This window comes from Oenanthe melanoleuca, chromosome Z (assembly GCF_029582105.1).
Source record: "Oenanthe melanoleuca isolate GR-GAL-2019-014 chromosome Z, OMel1.0, whole genome shotgun sequence".
Classification (NCBI taxonomy): domain Eukaryota; kingdom Metazoa; phylum Chordata; class Aves; order Passeriformes; family Muscicapidae; genus Oenanthe; species Oenanthe melanoleuca.
In genome coordinates this window covers 75,172,623-75,189,276 of record NC_079362.1, presented here as the reverse complement: position 1 = coordinate 75,189,276, position 16,654 = coordinate 75,172,623, and the positions used below count along the sequence as shown (strand labels likewise).

Genomic DNA, 16,654 nt, shown 5'->3' with positions numbered 1-16,654 from the left:
AGAGCAGGACAGACATCAAGCTAGGCTCAGCAGTCACATTTATGTAGCCACACAAGTCTCCAGCTTTATAATTGGGGATCATAGTGTAGGATACAAAAGGCAGAGGCCACAGTCTTGTGCACTACTGTTTTAATATCACTGTTTTTCTTGCATCCCAAGCAATAATCACTTAAGCCACAGTTCAGAAGAGAAACATAGCCCCAGTGCAGTTACATTAAGGTTACTTATCTTTGTTCATTTTGCCACCAGCAGGAGCACTTAAAAACTCCCTTTAACACTCAGCAGAGATGCAGAGCTGCTGGAAGAGGAGAACATCCTGCATCCTGGCAATTTTCAGGCTTGCTATGTTTTAGGGAAGCCAAGCAATCTTACTCTGATCCATGGAGTCTGTTTGCTGCTGTCTGGGTTTTTGGCAGACATGAGGAATTCACAGAAATATTCCTGCATCTTGAAAGCTTTGGCTCTCTAGTGATGCCCATCCATCTGCTCCTAATCTTGTGTTACTGCAGGTTATTTTCTCATTTAATACATCTTGGTGGTCCCAGGGGCCCCAGGGATTGTCTCTGCTCTTGGCTTGCTTGCTCCTAGCCCAACTCCAGTTTTGATAAACTCTTCCCAGAGCTGGTCCAGATGCTCAAACCCCTGAGTACAAAGAGGCCAAACCCCAGCACACCCAGAGCTGTAGGGTCAGGCTGCAGGGTGGGACTCATGATGGGGATGTTTAGGGGTGGATCTTTGGAAAGGGTGGCACAAGGTCAGGTATGCTATTTCATAGGATTACAGAATGGTTTGGGTTAGAAGGGACCCTAAAGACCCCCTTGTTTCACCCCCTGCCATGGGCAGGGACACCTTCCACTGTCCCAGGCTGCTCCAATTCCCATCCAGCCTGGCCTTGGGCACTGCCAGGGATCCAGGGGCAGCCACAGCTGCTCTGGGCACCCTGTGCCAGGGCCTGCCCACCCTCCCACCAGCAATTCCTTCCCAGCTTCTGATCTAAATTCTAAATGTTCTTGAATCCAACTTTCTGAGGCTCAGTTTCAAGCCCATCATGGCTTGAAGGAAGCAGTGGCAGAAGGTTAGCTGTGCAGGGAATGCAGGAACACTCTGGAGCCAAGACACCTCCACTGATGATGGGCAAGGCAGGGAGTTTCCCACAAAGCCTTGCTCTCTGCAGCAAACATTTTGGCTCTGGGGGAGGTGACCCTGGGGCAGTTTGGACTTATGTGGTGCTGGATTGTGTCCTGTGAGCCCCTGACTTGAGAGGGAGAAGATGCTCTGGCATTAGGGAATGGAGGGGGAAATGTGGGGGTTAGAGGTGTGAATGTCCCTGGGGGATCCTGGGGGTGTTTTCACTCCTTGTTTCACCTTCCATCTCATTCTTCCCTCTCTTTTCATCTCCCTCAGGCCAAGAAAAGAGACAGGCACCTCTGTTAACCAAAAATTAATTGTCTTGGGCTAGAGAAGGGTTTTCCAGAGGAGACCTTGGAGGAAACCTGTTCTTTCTGAGATTGGCTCAGTTGGTTGAGAGCATGGTGCTGATTGTGACTTCACCCCAGTATGGGCCATTCACTGAAGAGCTGGACTTGATGGTCCTTGTGGGTCCCTTCCAAGTCAGAATATTCTGTGATTTTGTAATAAACACCATGAGTATCGTTTTCAAAGACTATTTTTAACAGGCAGCAGTGGTTAAGCCCTTGTTGCTGCAGCACTGGGTGGAATGTATGTGATTAATCAGGGGGATCCTCTAAAAGACCCCCAGGTAGGGAGGACACAAAGAGGTGGGAAATTGAATTTGGGCAGAGGATGGGGAGCAGGGGAGTGGCAGGCAGACCAGGAGAGGGGCTCAATCCATCACCCCTGGAGCTCTGAGCCCTTTGCACCATTCCCTCACCCTCACCCCTGTGAGCAGTGATAGGGAGAGGGACCAACCCCACAGGAGGAGCAGCAGGATGTGACCAGTGCCAGGAGCACTGAGGGGTCCCCCCAGAGCCCCCTGAGCTGCATTTCCACCACAAGGGATAGATATTCTGCTCCCACCACCTACACATTCCTTTCCTTCCATCCTGAACCAAAGCAGGGTCCCTCCCGGAGCAGGAGAAGCGACAGCGCGTACCCACAAAGAGATGGGGAAATGTCAAGCTTTAAACATTTATTACTCAGATGATGCATTTTATAGCATACAGTGGGTCTGGATGTTCTATAAACAAAGACTGAATCGCCACAAAGAGTTATGAGCTCCCTTGTTTTAACAGTCTCTGAAATGCTGAAAACGATGAGTTTGTGATTTCTCTAAGTATGAATATCTAGTCTTTACTCTCCCCAAAACCATTTTCCTTTTTTTTTTTTTAATTTTTAAATTTTTTTTAAAGCGCTTAGTTTAACAAATATGATTAAATTAAAAATGTCGCTTTTTCAAATGCAAATAAATACATTAAAAAAAAAAAAAAAACCAAAAATAATTTCTAGCATTAACTCTGTGTTCTGCAGGACACCACAGCTCCCTTGGCTAATGACAGTGGACTTTGCAACCTTTAGTATGATTTCTTCTGAAAAAATACTGAAAATATCACCAGGACTGCTTAATAGCTACCACCAAGAAGAGCAAAATTAGTGTAAAGCCATAAAATACCCAGCAGGGAAATTAAAAAAAAAAAAAAAAAAAATTAAGATTTTGAGAGATTTCCAAGTGAGGGGTGTTATAAAAATAAGCACGAAAATAAATCATAAGTTATTCTGACAAGTTTTCTTTCAAAGCCATCAATCATGCCAAGAATAGATACTAATTAATCTCCTTCAGGGGAAGAGGGGAACCAAGCAAATCACTTACTTTTCCTTTTTTTAACTCCCCATTTTTGTTTCACCTCCATATACACGAGACTTCTCTGAACAGCAGTGGAATCCCTCATGGGGAAACCAAGCAAGTCACTTTCTGTGTAGCAAAACCATCAGTTTGGAAAGATTTTTACCAGGAATGAGGCGAATAATAAGCTGGGGAGCCTGTCAGGGTGTCAGCAAACCTGCTCTGCATCCCAGGGAGATGGGCACAGAGGTGATGCTGCACATCCACACCACCCTGAGGTTTGGCCCCACACACATTTGGCCTGAGGGGGTTATTTTCCCCTTTGCTGATGTAGCTGTATGGGGACAACACAGTAAAACCCCACACAGATACTTTTATTGAGCAGCAAAGATGGAATCTGGCTGGTTTGGGGACACATACCTGGTGGCTTTCCACCTAAAAACGCTCGTTGGAGAATTACGCTCTTTGGCGACCGTTTGTAAAATAAACCAAAATATTAAAAAAAAAGAGAGAGAGAGAAGAAAACACTCCAGGATCCCCAGGTGCTCTCATCCCCAAAAATTCCCCAGCACTGTTGCCCATCCTGTCCATCAAATGTCCTCGTGGTGCCTCTTTCCCCAACACGGTACCCTGGTGAATGATGCCATGTGCCTGCCGGCTTCCTGCTGATGGACTTCAGAAAGATACCATTGGCAGCATGTAATTTTTGGGGAAAAAAACCCCATTTTTGGTCAACATTTCAATTCTCGGACATCAACAGAGTGACTGATGTATCAAAGCAGTTAATGGCTGGATGAATGTATGCTAATAGCAGAGATAAATGGCAACACATTAAAAACCGACGGAATTCTCACAAAAGTTCTTCATTTCCAGTGCTGGAAGGGAAAGTCATGGGCCAAGCCTGGTCAGTGGGGGTTGCAGGATTGCCCCACAATGAGAAAATTGAATAAGCTCTTACAGCAGGTAGGGGTAGGGAAATGCTTTAGGAGAAATTCTGCCCTGTGGCTTACACTTTGATTCTGAATGCCTCCTGATGCACTGATGGGTGAATATTCAAGTTTTTAGAAACAAAATCCCCAATTATCTGTGTTTTTCTTTTATTTTTTCTTCTTCCACTACATCCCAAGAAAAAATTCTGTGGGAAGTGAGAAGCTGCAGGGGCCAGAGTGGCAGTCTGGATCACTGCTGGCAGGACCCCTGGCACCCCAACCCATTAGGTTGCTGTCCCTGCTACAGGACTTTTCTGTTCTTAGAAAAAAATAAAGAAAAAAAAAACAAGACAAAACTGTTTTTCAGGCCTTCTCCCAGAAGACTGACACTCTGCCTGAGTGTACTGTGATAGGTGTTATATCCCCTTCTCCTCCACTCCTTGAGAATTCAGGGAGCAGAAAAAACAAAGAGCAATGGGCACAGCCCTGAGCCTTGTAATACTGATGGGCTTTGCCTCCTTAATGAAGTTCATCTGCTCATTAATACTATCAAACCACATTGCTACTAATGAAGCTGACCCAACGCAAGGCGCCGTCACTGTGCGAAGCTCCTGGGCTTGAGTAAGTGAAGCAAAAGTTAAATTTTTCCAGACAATTCTAATCAACTCCGCAATCATTTTGCTGCTCTCTAGGTAGACAGGAAAACTGAAGCTCCCGTTTCCAGGTCCTCTTGCTCCAAATGCAGAATGAAAACTGGATCAGCAGACAACCAGACGAAAATTCGGACAGTATTGAACTGCAGCATCACGACTTTCACCCCCTTGCAATGCATTTTCTGCTGAAAATTTCTGCCCCTTAAATTTTGCAGCAAAAGCTTCCTCCCCATCACAGACAGACCAGCACATTCATAAGGCACCCAAGAACATACTGCACATCCAAGGAGGTCAGGGTGAAATCTCTCTTCTCTACAGGCCACCAGAAACGCAACGTTTTGCTCAGAAAAATGGGTTTGAGCTGGTGAGTTCAGGCCCAGCCTGCCTGGTCTGGGGTCCGTGTGTTCCATCCTTGTGGCATAAATTCTCTTGTCGTCAAAGGAATAAATAGAACAGTGAGAAGAAACCAGGATGGGCTGACAGCATCATGCCTTCCTTGGCTCCTGCAGGCAGGATGGGGCAGCCTGCCCCCTCGCTAGGCTTCACTAGAAAAAGCACCTGGAGGGATTTCCTAAGTCAAAGTGTTGCTGGATCAGCAAATAAGGAGCCCACCGTGTTTTCATGATTCAGGTGTTGCCCTGGACCAACCTCTCAGCCCCCAGGTGGCACCTCCCCACTGTCCCCCACAGCTGTCCTCTCCCTCAGGATGCTCCAGCACGGAGCCATGAGGGGTTCCTGGAGCAACCTGGGGATCCCCAGGCACACTCTGCCTCTCTGAAGATGTCAGCATCCCTCGATGGCACTGTGCCACTGACACCGAGCGTGGGGCAGTGCTTACACTGAGTGCTGCCCCTGCACACTGCACACCTAGCAACGCTGGATAGCATATTCAGCTAGTTAGAAGCCAGGCTCAAAACTTCTATTTTTGGCTTTTTCTATTTTTCCCTCTTCTTTTTTTTTTTTTGCTATACGCTGCTTGTCTTCTCTTTACCAGTCTCCAAAGAACATCAAACCTTCATTTCTCCCTTGCCCTGTACATTATTAGGCCCAACTATAACAGGCCTGGATTTAAATGTATAATTACAACCATGACAGTAATAACAATAAAGCACTCCTTCAATGGAAAAAAAAAATTTTACAAAAAAAAGTTAAATGATTATAGTGGCTGAGGAATAACGGCGACTTGAACAGCAAGAGCCACAGAATCCCCTGTTTTTAGAGCCCCCAGCTCAAAGGACACGTTTCTCAATCCACCGAGGTTACTGGCAAGATGACGGTGGCTAGGTAACTTCTGCAGTGGCTTTAGGACTCCTTTAAAACACTCCTTCTGCTTCAGCATCTTCACATAAACCATCACCCAGCTCGAGGGAAGGCGCTGCTCTCCTCGCCCCGAGCTGATCACAGCTGTCCGTCCAACAACACAACAAGATAAGAAGAAATTACGAATGCTCGAGGGAAAGAAAACCCAGTGCAAATAAGAAAGTCGTCCTGCTCTCCAATCTGCCTCTGAAAGGGTGGTGGGTAGGTGGGGGAACACACAGAAAGTCGAAAACAAGAGAAGGAGGGGGGGGGACCTAACGCAAGCCCCGCTTGACAAAAGCCATCAATTATGAGCGTCTGGTGTAGTGTGTGCCTGGCTTTGTCCTCCCGAGACATCTGCTGCCTGCTGTCTCCTGCCAGTTGGCCAGGGCAAGGCAGGAGGACGGCGTGAAAACAATACTAGCCCCCACTTAGATTATTTTTTTTTTCTCTCCTCCTTTTCCAAATTCTCTCTCTTCTTTCGAAAGCCAAACAATAACCCGGCGGGATGCGCTGCTGCTGCTTGAGCAATGAGTTCAGAAAAAGAAACCCCTAAAACAAAACCACGGCAGGGAGGAGGGGTGGCACTTGGCGACGCGGCTGAAAAAGAAACATGCTGCTCCCTCCCCACCCCATATTCTCGAGCATGCTGGGGTTTGGTCTGCTGGGGGGATTTAAATCAGAAAAGCTCTTGCTGGGTCCCGTCAAAGCGCATGTCTTCTTCTCGTCCCTTACCACCCCACCTTGCCCTGCCCCCTCAAGCCGTCAGTTTTTGGATGGTCTTGTTGTAGTACTGAGTGATGGTGGGTGTCAGGGGGTTCCAGTTGTTGGCGTGCAGCTCGATGACCTCCAGCAGCAGGGACCTGGTCAGCATGGACTCGGAGGGACACAGCATCTTGTCGCGTGCTATCGCCAGCAGCTCCGTCATCATCTCGGGCAGCTGCTCCTCCAGCAGCCGGCCAGTGCTCTGCAGCTGTCGGGAGAAGAAGGGGTCAACCTTGGATTACTGATCCTTGTGGGTCCCTTCTAGCTTCAGACAGTCCAGGATTCTATCTTTCTATGATGTCAAAACACCCCTCCGGCTTTTTACAGACACCTCCCGTCCCTTCGGTTCTGCCCTGCCTGGTGCAGGCACGGTTAAAGGCGTTGTGGCTTTTGAAAACCAAAACCACCCAGCAGCAGGCTCCAAGAGCTGAACACGAAGGGCGAGGTTTTCAAAAGCATCCGCACCAGGCTGCTGGAGGAGTGAATGGTTCAGCTCCCACTGACTTCAAAGGTAGCAGCGACGGATTGCTTTTGGAAAAAAAAAAAGAAAAAAAAAATCCCACCTAAAAATCATGCTATTGTCAAAACAAAGTGCAGGCTGTGATGTGGTATTCCTGCCTTCTACCTGGCCCTTCATTTACTCGCTGATTCAGAGCTCCCAGTGACTCCCAGTCATTAGCTGGAATAAGCAAAACGCTCCTGTGTGCATAACAAATCCTGCCCTGCCGAGATCTGCATTTATACCTGTCATGCTGCTTTGCTGAAGACAGCCAAGGGCTTTTTCTAAAACAATTACCACCCCTTGGAGAGCCTCCATCGAGCAGCACAAGCTGTGTGGTTCCACAAAAAAGGTCCAGGTTTGGGGTGGACAGTGATGAGTCCACAGGAGGCTCCCCAAAGCAGAGCTCCCCAAAGACCTCACCTTAAAAATCAAATCCACCTTCTCATCTGCTTTGCTGAATATTAACTATTCAGGCTGTAACTTCAACTGCTCCCTGCAAGTAAAGCATCTGTCTCCACGGGCCCATCACTTCCCAAAAAAAGTAAGCAATAAAACTCTGCTGTATTTCACAGAATTGTAGGTTGGAAGAAACCTCCAAGGCCACTGAGTCCAACTTGTGCCTGATCACCACCTTGTCAATCAGACCAGAGCACTGAGACCATGTCCAGTCATTTGCTTCTCTGCAAAAATGCTGCTGAGCCCAACAAGTCATTGGGGCAGCTTTTGCTCCAATACTTTTGCTCCAAGCTGTTTCTGTGCTTAAAAACTTAATAGAGGGTGAGATTTGAAGGAACCAGGATAATATAATTTTGTGACAGGACTCCAGCTACCAAACTTCTTGCATCCATTTACACGCATCAGGAGCCCAGCCACAGTCTTAAGGGCCACCTCTTATCTCACAGTGGTCTTCTACCTAAACTGTTCTTCTGAGACCCCACCTGGGGTCCTGAATCCACCTCTGGAGTCCTCCAGGGGGAACAGTGATCTGCTGGAGTGAGTCCAGAGGAGGGTGACAAAAATGCTGCAGGGCTGGAGCCTCTCTGCTCTGGAGCCAGGCTGGCAGAGCTGGGGGTGCTCAGCTGCACAAGAGAAGCTCCAGGGAGAGCTCAGAGCCCCTGCCAGGGCCTGAAGGGGCTCCAGGAGAGCTGCACAGGGACTGGGGACAAGGCATGCAGGGACAGGACACAGGCAATGGCTCCCAGTGCCAGAGGGCAGGGCTGGATGGGATATTGGGAAGGAATTGCTGGTGGGAGGGTGGGCAGGCCCTGGCACAGGGTGCCCAGAGCAGCTGTGGCTGCCCCTGGATCCCTGGCAGTGCCCAAGGCCAGGCTGGATGGGAATTGGAGCAGCCTGGGACAGTGGAAAGTGATCATGATCATTGCAGACAGGTGTTGGGTTAAATGACCTTGAAAGGTCCCTTCCAACCCAAATAATTTGATCATTCCAAAATGCACAGAGGCCACACAGCTCTTGGGTCTGGAAACATCCAACATCCAGATGCTTGGGCAAGGATGGAAGGGGCAAAGCAGTGAGGATCAGGGCAGATGTAGAGATGCTTCCCTACCTCCATGGAGCAGCAAAGCACAGCATCTTCCTTCACATCCTGAGATTGCAACAACTGCAAAAGAGAGAAGAGACAAGCAGTGAGAAATGCGTGATCTTCTTCCTCCTCCCTTGGGACTTTCCTTCTATGTCTTTGTCCAGCTCAGCTTTTGACACTTCCAGGAGGAAAGGACACAAAATCAGGACAGGAGAAAACAGATTGTCCACACAAAAATTTAAAGTAAGCAGTGACAAAACATAGGGTAAAATTTAGATTAACAACTTTCCTAATAAATTTTGTTCAGGTTACATTGCTTTTTTTATCCCATGGCAGGTGGTGAGAAAACACTCATTTCACACACACACACACAGGGAATAAATGCAGCTGTTAGTCAACAAGACTGGAGCAGTACAGACCTAGGAGTGGCGGTTTGGAAAGGAAGGGATCTGCCACCCACCCCTGAACCTCTCCATCCCTGTGGGGACACTTCTGACAGCCACAAAACTGCCTGAGTTACATCCAATTCACTGTAATTAATACAGCTCCTTCTAGGCTGATTACACAGTGGTGCAAGGGCAAGGGGTACCAACGAAACTACAGAGTTCCAGGTGCACCAACTCCAACCCTGCTCTGCTCTCCATGAACTCTGTGTTACAAACACCAGCTTGCAAGCAGCAGCAGCTTTCAGAAACAACCCAAAACGTTGTTTTGGCACAGGAGGGTGCTGGAAGATTCAGACTCAGGGTGTGCAACAAGGGTCAACAGCTCCACCTGACAATGGCAAAATGTAGTAGCTCAGCATGTCTCACCCCACAAACACTAAGCAAGGACTCTCAAAACAGGACCAAAAATATGTATTTTTCTTTGTTCCCATATTTATGACAATTACAGGTGCTGGCAACACTTGAGGCTACAGCCACTTCCATCCCATCACTTTGGGATGAACAAGCCCTGATGGCCCTGAGCTAATCCCTGTGCATAGTAACCACTGAGCAAAGGGAGAAAAAATAGGAAAACTGGCTTCACTGTTATCTGAAATTCATTAGAGAGAAGCAGACTTTTTAAAAGCAGTTGAACTGATTAATACCGTCCATAACAAAATTGCTCACTGTAACTAAATGTTACTCCAAAGTCACACACGTTAGTTAAAATTTGAATTGTGACTCTAGGCCTTATCATCTCTCCTTTACACTCCTGATTTTCCATGTTTCCTCTCCCCTACAGATAAATATCTGTCTGTTTACCAGCTGCACACTGGTTGGAAAATAGGGGAAAGAAGAGGTAACACAAGGAATTATCACTCCCCTCAGAGTTTTGTCTTTTGTTTTTGGCAGACAGCAGATTCCTCTCTTTGAAGATGGTGTTCAGAGCATCTAAATGAGCACGTTGTCCATTGGTTTTATCTCCTGTTAGCCAAACTTCAGCCAGGGTTTTCAAATCATACAACTTTTTTTTTTCTCCCCCCACCCCTAGTTTATCTTTCTGTTAAGTTGTTTGGAAAATGTTAGTTAAGCCCAAGCTGAGTGCTCTGAGATAAGTTCTTACAAACACTTCAGATTATCCACAAGAAAACATGAGATTATTTTAAACCCAACACCAACAATGAAAAAAAAATATCAGTTAGGGAAAAATATAAACAAGCAGTAGTCCAGATATTCCCTCGTGGGTATTTTGCTCATGACCATGGCATGAAGCAGGGCTGCAAATAAAGTAACAGACAATTCCTTTTAACAGCACCTTTCTTATCTTTGATATTCTTTAGTAAAGAACACAACACAAAAATTAAAGCATGAAAGTAGAGTTAGGATTGACTCCAGCCTTTCCTCTGTCATGGTCTCTTCAGTGATCCTGCTCCCTGCCCAGGATATGTGGTCACAGAAAGGCTGCAACTTCACTTAGCCCCAGCCTCCCACACACAGGGTTGGGACATGCTTCCCTACCTCAAAAGGTGTTTGTGAGGATGAACATGTCCCTGTCAAGTGCTCAGATGCTTGGCTAATGAGGAACAGTCTCACTTACCTATGATGAAACAGAGAACATATCCTACCCAAGCCCTGGGCAGGCACCCTCCAGCTTGACCCTGCCCTCATGGACACCATCTGATGTGACTTGGCTGAACAAGGAGAATGTGTGTGCTCCAATGTGTCCATCAGGGTGCTATGTGCTCCATCTTGTCCATGGAGATACCATGTGCTCCACCTTGTCCATCCAGGTGGCATGTACTGCACTTCACCCATCCAGGATCCACCAACTCCATTGCTCCAGAGGCACCCTGTGCTCCACCATCCATCCATCCAAGGCACTATGTGCCCCACCCTGTTGACCCAAGTACCACTGCTCCATCAGGGTACCAAGAGATAGCAGTTTGAAGCACTACAGGTGAGCCTCTGCCTGAGACAGGCAGGCTGGGGAGGCCACAGCCTGCCCACCAAGCCAGGAATATCTCTGTGCAGGAGGGGACAGCCCAGCAGAGAGATCAGCTGGTGCTCTGGAAAACCAGAGTCCAAATCCATGGCCACAGATGGCTGCCAGCCATATGATCAGTGCAAGGAACTGAAGCCTGAAGGATCAGAACAATGTCACTGTTTCTCTGCATGTTGATGATCACATTTGTAGCATGTTGGGGTGTAGGCACTATCTGTTTCTGAACCCTGCATGACAGGAGGAGATCAGGAAGCCTGACATGGGCACTGGACCTTGCTGACTGCAAGTACTCTGCTGCCTGGGGTCCCACCAGGGATGTCCTCACCCATCAATGACAAGCTGCACATATTTCTCAAAGGGTACTTCATCCCCACTGATGGTGCCCCATGTGAGCACCAGGCACTCAAAGCACTGAGGTGGCTCCTTCAGTCAGAGCACAGTGCTTCCCAAATCTCTGTGACCCCTGAGTCAGACCTGACCACGGCTGCAACTAAAAAATAGTGAAAATGTTTTGAGAGCTCCAGGGAAATCACAGCCCTAAAGTCCCGGCGCTCGTGTGACCACCCAGCCAATTGCATTCACTGTTTGCAATCTAATTCATATTTACTTAAAATATTTTAAGGTAAACACTCTAAACCCATTAAATTAGCACTCCCACATTGGAATTATTATTTATTTAACTATTTATAGCTGCTCCTCCCCGCTGTGTGCCTCTGCCCAACTCCCACCACGGGCGCCATCCCACCCTTCTCCACCGGGTTCCCACAGGGTTCAAACCAGCTGGTGGACGTGGAGCAGGGATCTGAAAGAGGAGCACGAGGCAGACAAAAGGGCAGGTGAGCTGGGACTCAGGCTGCTCAGTTTAACCTGTAATCATCCCCCGGAGGCTGGGGCTGTCTGCGAGAAAAACTTCCCTTTGCTCTCCAGCCGGTTTCCCCTGTATCGGGCGAAGCCGGGCAATGAAAGCAGCAGTTCCTGCTGGAAAGCAGACAAAGAGTCTGCCTGATTTCCTAAGAGAGGAGGCTGCATGCCAGAATCTGCCCGGCCAGTCATATAATACCCAGCCTCAGTTGCGAAAGGCTTCTCTCTTTTGTTTCTGGCGCTGGACTCGCTGCCTTGCAGACGGGTGTGAGATATCAGGCACCTTCTCCTTCAGATTCCTGTGCCACTCCAAGACATGAGCACTGGGCAAGGTCCTCTGCAGCCAGTGTGCCCAGGTGGGCTCTGGGTGCCAGACGAATATCATAAGCAACCCAAACTAAGTTTTAGGGTCTGCTCCTGGAAGTGCTGTGTCTTGGTGAGTTGCAGTGCCTTGCAAGGTGGCTCTTGAGCACAACTGGTATCCATGGTGTGCTATTGGGACCCATCTCCCCTGGCCTCCATGGGCCCAGAACCTTCTCTGCACATCTCAGCAGAGATAAGCAATATGGGGTGGACATGCAGCCACGGCTGACGGGCCAAAGGAGCCCAAAAAGCACAGCTGTGCCTCATGGACAGAGCCAGCCTGGTCCTCCTGAACAGCAATGGGTGCATATGTATGGGGTGCAGACCACCAAGAGCAAACCAAAAAGTGAGGACAATGGGACTCGCCCCAAACATTTGGTTTTATTATCTGCTTTCTCAGATCACCTGGCTGCTGAGAAGCTGAAGTGCTTACTTGGTATTCTCAGGAGTGCCCACACCACGAGGAGGACAGGAGAACCCGCCCCACCTCCTCTTATCACCAAACCACACAGGTTTAATTGTGTTCTTCAGCAATTCTCGCCAGGAGATGGGGTGGGAGCAGCCCAACGCACACATCACCCCTTCCAGATGCAACGATACCTCTCCTGCAAGGCACAGTGCTAATTACTGTGCACGATATCGCTTGCAAAATGACACATAAGCAATGCTGGCCACTAACCACCCCTTAGCATGCAGTGTTTTATGACGCTTCGGTGATGACTCCAGTGTGAAAGCGCAAGAAACCTGGAAAATATCCACCCAGAGCCACGGAGAGGCTGGGGTGAGACCCAGGGAAAGCTGGGCTGACCGCAGTCCACGCGCCGCTCGCCCCGGCTCCCGACGGGCATCTCGGGTTCACGCAACACGCACGGACACACAGGCAGCCCGGGCCTCAGGCTGCCCACAGGTATGCTTTTCATCCACACCTGGGTCACGAGGAGGTGCCTCCCAGTGTTCCCCCCTCCCAGGGACTGTGGAGCATGACCTCAGGGGAACCAGAGTGCTGCAAATGCAGGCGCAGCAATCGGCTCGCTGCGGTGCAGCAAAGCCACGGGGGAAAATGGAGACACATTTCCGTGAGGAAGGGGAAGATCAGTTATTCGTGCTGGAGCTTAAGCAGAGTGGACATACTGAACTGGAAGTGTGGAGGAGATGTCCTGCTTTTAACCAGAAAGGGCCTTAGGAAGGGCCACGATGGCCCGGGTCCCCTGAGAGATGGATCTGTTCCAGCTCTGTGGTTGGGATCATCACAGAGACTCCCTTACGAAGGGAGCTTATAAGAAAGGTAAGTTTTTAGTAGGGACTATAGTGACAGGATAAGGGGTAATAGTTTTTATCTAAAAAAGGGAAGATACAGAGTAAATAGATGGAAGAATTTGTTTACAATGAGGATGGTGAGACTCTGGCACAGCAGCGAGGGAAGTCACATGAGACTGACTTTCTCTGGAGAAGAAACAACTGAGCACATGGAAACAGACTTCTAGAAGCTCACAGGCACAAGTGAAATATTTTCTGCTCACCCATTTGATGCTGAGGTTGCCCAAACACAAAGTTTTGGGGAAAACCTTTCCCTCACAGAGCTGGCTGGGCTGATCTCTGCACAAGGCACAGGCTCTGCCATGCTCCAAAATGTGATTTCTTGGGGTTTAAAAACACAGCTCAGCTGGGAGAGGCAGTCTGTGTCCAGCTGCTTCCACTAGCAAAGGTGCTTCTCTCCCCACTCCCTTCTGCTCACACCTCTCTGGGGATCTGGGAAGCTTTCCAGGCTACAGAATATGCACAAGGTGCCACCAGATCCTGTGTCTCCTGGAGGGAACCTTCTTCCCAGTTGCCTGACTGGGATGTTGTGGTCTCTGCCTGGGTGAGAATGTCTGACAGCAGCTCCTGCTGCTCCATTAGGAAGAGGCCACCAGCACAGGCCACTGTTGATCCCACAATAATCTGCCCAGATGAAATGGCACAGGGGCAAGGAGCTCTGTGCTGAGCTGCTTGTCCCTGCATGGCTGCATCAGAGCCATGTCCACAGCAGACACTTCAACATACTCTGGACAACCTAAATGGGTTTTGGTGGCACCAACTCCTTTTATATTGATATGCTCCTCTCAGCTCAGGAGGAGACTTCTGTTCTCTTATTACACAACCAGGACTCCCTGGGAGGATGGTAAGAAGAGATTAGTTTGTTTATTGCATTGAGTAAACCAAAATGTTGGTTATCCTTCTTGTCGGCCTCCTGAGGAACTCAGAGATACTTAACAGCAAATTGAATTAAGGTCAGAGGAACAAAATCCTGTACCCAGTCGTGGGAAACTCCTCCTACTCCTTTCCACTGCAAGACAAGGGAAACCATGAAACACGACACTCTCTCTCTCCCCGGATCTGGAACGGCAGAAGAAATTCCTGCGAAGATGGAAACCATTAAGAGGCAATTACTGGAGACAATGATGAAGAAAATTTGGTCACTCATCAGTCCAGACGCTGCAATCCAACAGTAGCCCGGTGGTTACACATCCCCTGGCTGGAGCTGGCCCTCCAGGACCTGAAGGTGAGCAGGACAGACAACCAGAGCCACCCAGTCTGGGTGCACAGGGAGTTCAAGCCACCCAGACGACTGGCTTCATCCTGCCCGTCCGAAGACATAATAACCCTGGGAGAGGAGGATGTGATCTCATCCCAAGGGTCCCGGGGAAACACAAAACATGGAAAGAAACAGTGGCGAGACCATGGTGCTTGATTGCAGCGGGCTCCACCCTGGCTGGCCGGAGGCTCTGCGCTTTCCTGGCTCTGCAGAGGCAGCGAGCGCGCAGCGGCAGACGCAAATAGTTGTGTTTACATCCCATTGAAAGGGTTTTTGGGAACTAACAATGCCTGGTACGGAGGGCGAGGGAGAAAAACAAAGCCACGCGAGGAGGAGGGACCATCCTGTGAGATGGTATCTGACTTCACTTCTTTATCTGCACAAATTGCTTCCTCTGCCTTCTCCACGGGTCCCAGAGAAATGAGGGTGGCATTTTCCCTCCACCGGTTTAGTGTTGGGACTAAATGAATCCTGTGGCTTTCCAAGAATATGTTCCTGCACATAAAATACTCAACAAGGCAGATGAGCTTATAGGCACTGGGCAGCCCTCTTTGGTTTGGCCTGACCTCATCTGCTCCCAAATAACACCTGACCTCCACCTTAACTATGCCCTTTGATCAACATGACCAAGATTAAAGGAAATCTGCTGTTTCCCAAACAAGCTGCATTCATAGGAGTGCATTTGCCAGCACAGCTATGGGGGTCTGGGAGGTTTTTGGTTGGCTAATTATTTTGTATGCATGGCAGACACAGAGGTTACAGGGACATCCACCCCTGCCCTGAGTAGTCCTATAGACAGGTGCCCACCCCCTTGCTCCTTGCAGACTCTGCTCCTGCACTCTGCCTCCTGCCATGGCTCTGGAAGTCCATATCCCCTTTATAGCCACATGCCCCACTTGCTCCAAATCCCAGACCTTCCTCCCGTGTCTTCAACCCACAACTCCTGGACTCCCAAGACAATTCCCCACTTGTTCTCCCCATTTCTCCTTCCTCCCGGTGTCCCTGACCCTCAGTCCCTCTTTTTCACCCCTTCTCTGAAATCCCTTCCCTCCCATGCCCACAGCCCTCATTCCTCTTCCATCCTTTCCCCAGACAAGCACTTCCCAGTTTGTCCCAGTCCCACCAGACTGGGGACCAAGTCTCTGATTTTTAGCAGAACCACACAGGGGGACCAGAAAGGGACTTCTGTGAGGATGTAAGGCCCCTTCTTCATAAAAGACTTATTTTCTCTGTTCAGATCTGGCCTCCTGGAGCTTCCTGAGTGGAAGTGTGGTGTGGGGTCAAGATCCAACCCCCTAGGTGCCTTTGCTCATTTGATAAAGCAAAAACTCTGTTTCATTCTCTGACTTGGCGAGTAATATAAAAAATCCCAGCATCTCATTACACTGTCAAACACCCTCCTCTCGACTAGAAAGGCTGATGTTTTTTAAAAAGTGAGAGTGATTAACAAAACCCAACACAGCCCACGTTAAAAGATGCAATTTTCTTTTCCAAGGAGCACCACCCTCCTCGCTCATCCGACTGCAGCCGGGAAGGTTTTCCTTTTTCTTCCTCTGAAGGAGACAGTGAAAAGGCAGTGCCCTCTTGAAGTTCAGACGTTAATTACCGTGCTAGAATATTTTGCTAAATTACGCAGCATGGCCCCAGGAGATAACAGGCACTAAGAGAAGGGAGGGGAGTGGATACCCGTCTACACGCTGCACCGCAGACTCAGACGTGGGGGGAAGGCAATTAGACAGGGAGTATTTATCCTCCCTGCACCACCACCCCGAGGCTTTCAGTTAGCAGCGTGTACCAAGGCAGGGAAGCCATGGGAGTGTGCCAAGATTTCAAACGATGCTGAAATGGGACTGTCTCTGCCAACCAGACTGGAGGTAGGAGACAACTCCTGCAGAGAAGCAACTGTCCTGCCTGGTGCCAGCCTGCTGGGTCTGATCCCT

The 16,654-nt window shown here is 48.9% G+C and overlaps 1 protein-coding gene across 3 annotated transcripts in view; it reads right to left on the bottom strand.

The window, feature by feature from the left end:
- Positions 1-2,134: 2,134 nt before the first annotated feature.
- Positions 2,135-16,654, bottom strand: part of CTIF (cap binding complex dependent translation initiation factor) — a 144,648-nt gene continuing 130,128 nt past the window's right edge. For all 3 annotated transcript variants that reach the window (XM_056514025.1, XM_056514026.1, XM_056514027.1), the window contains 2 exons: positions 8,513-8,566; positions 2,135-6,654 (listed from right to left, as the gene is read on the bottom strand). In XM_056514025.1, coding sequence (XP_056370000.1) covers positions 6,439-6,654; positions 8,513-8,566 — 270 coding nt within the window. In that variant the 3' untranslated portion in view covers positions 2,135-6,438. The remainder of the gene's footprint in view (positions 6,655-8,512; positions 8,567-16,654) is intronic.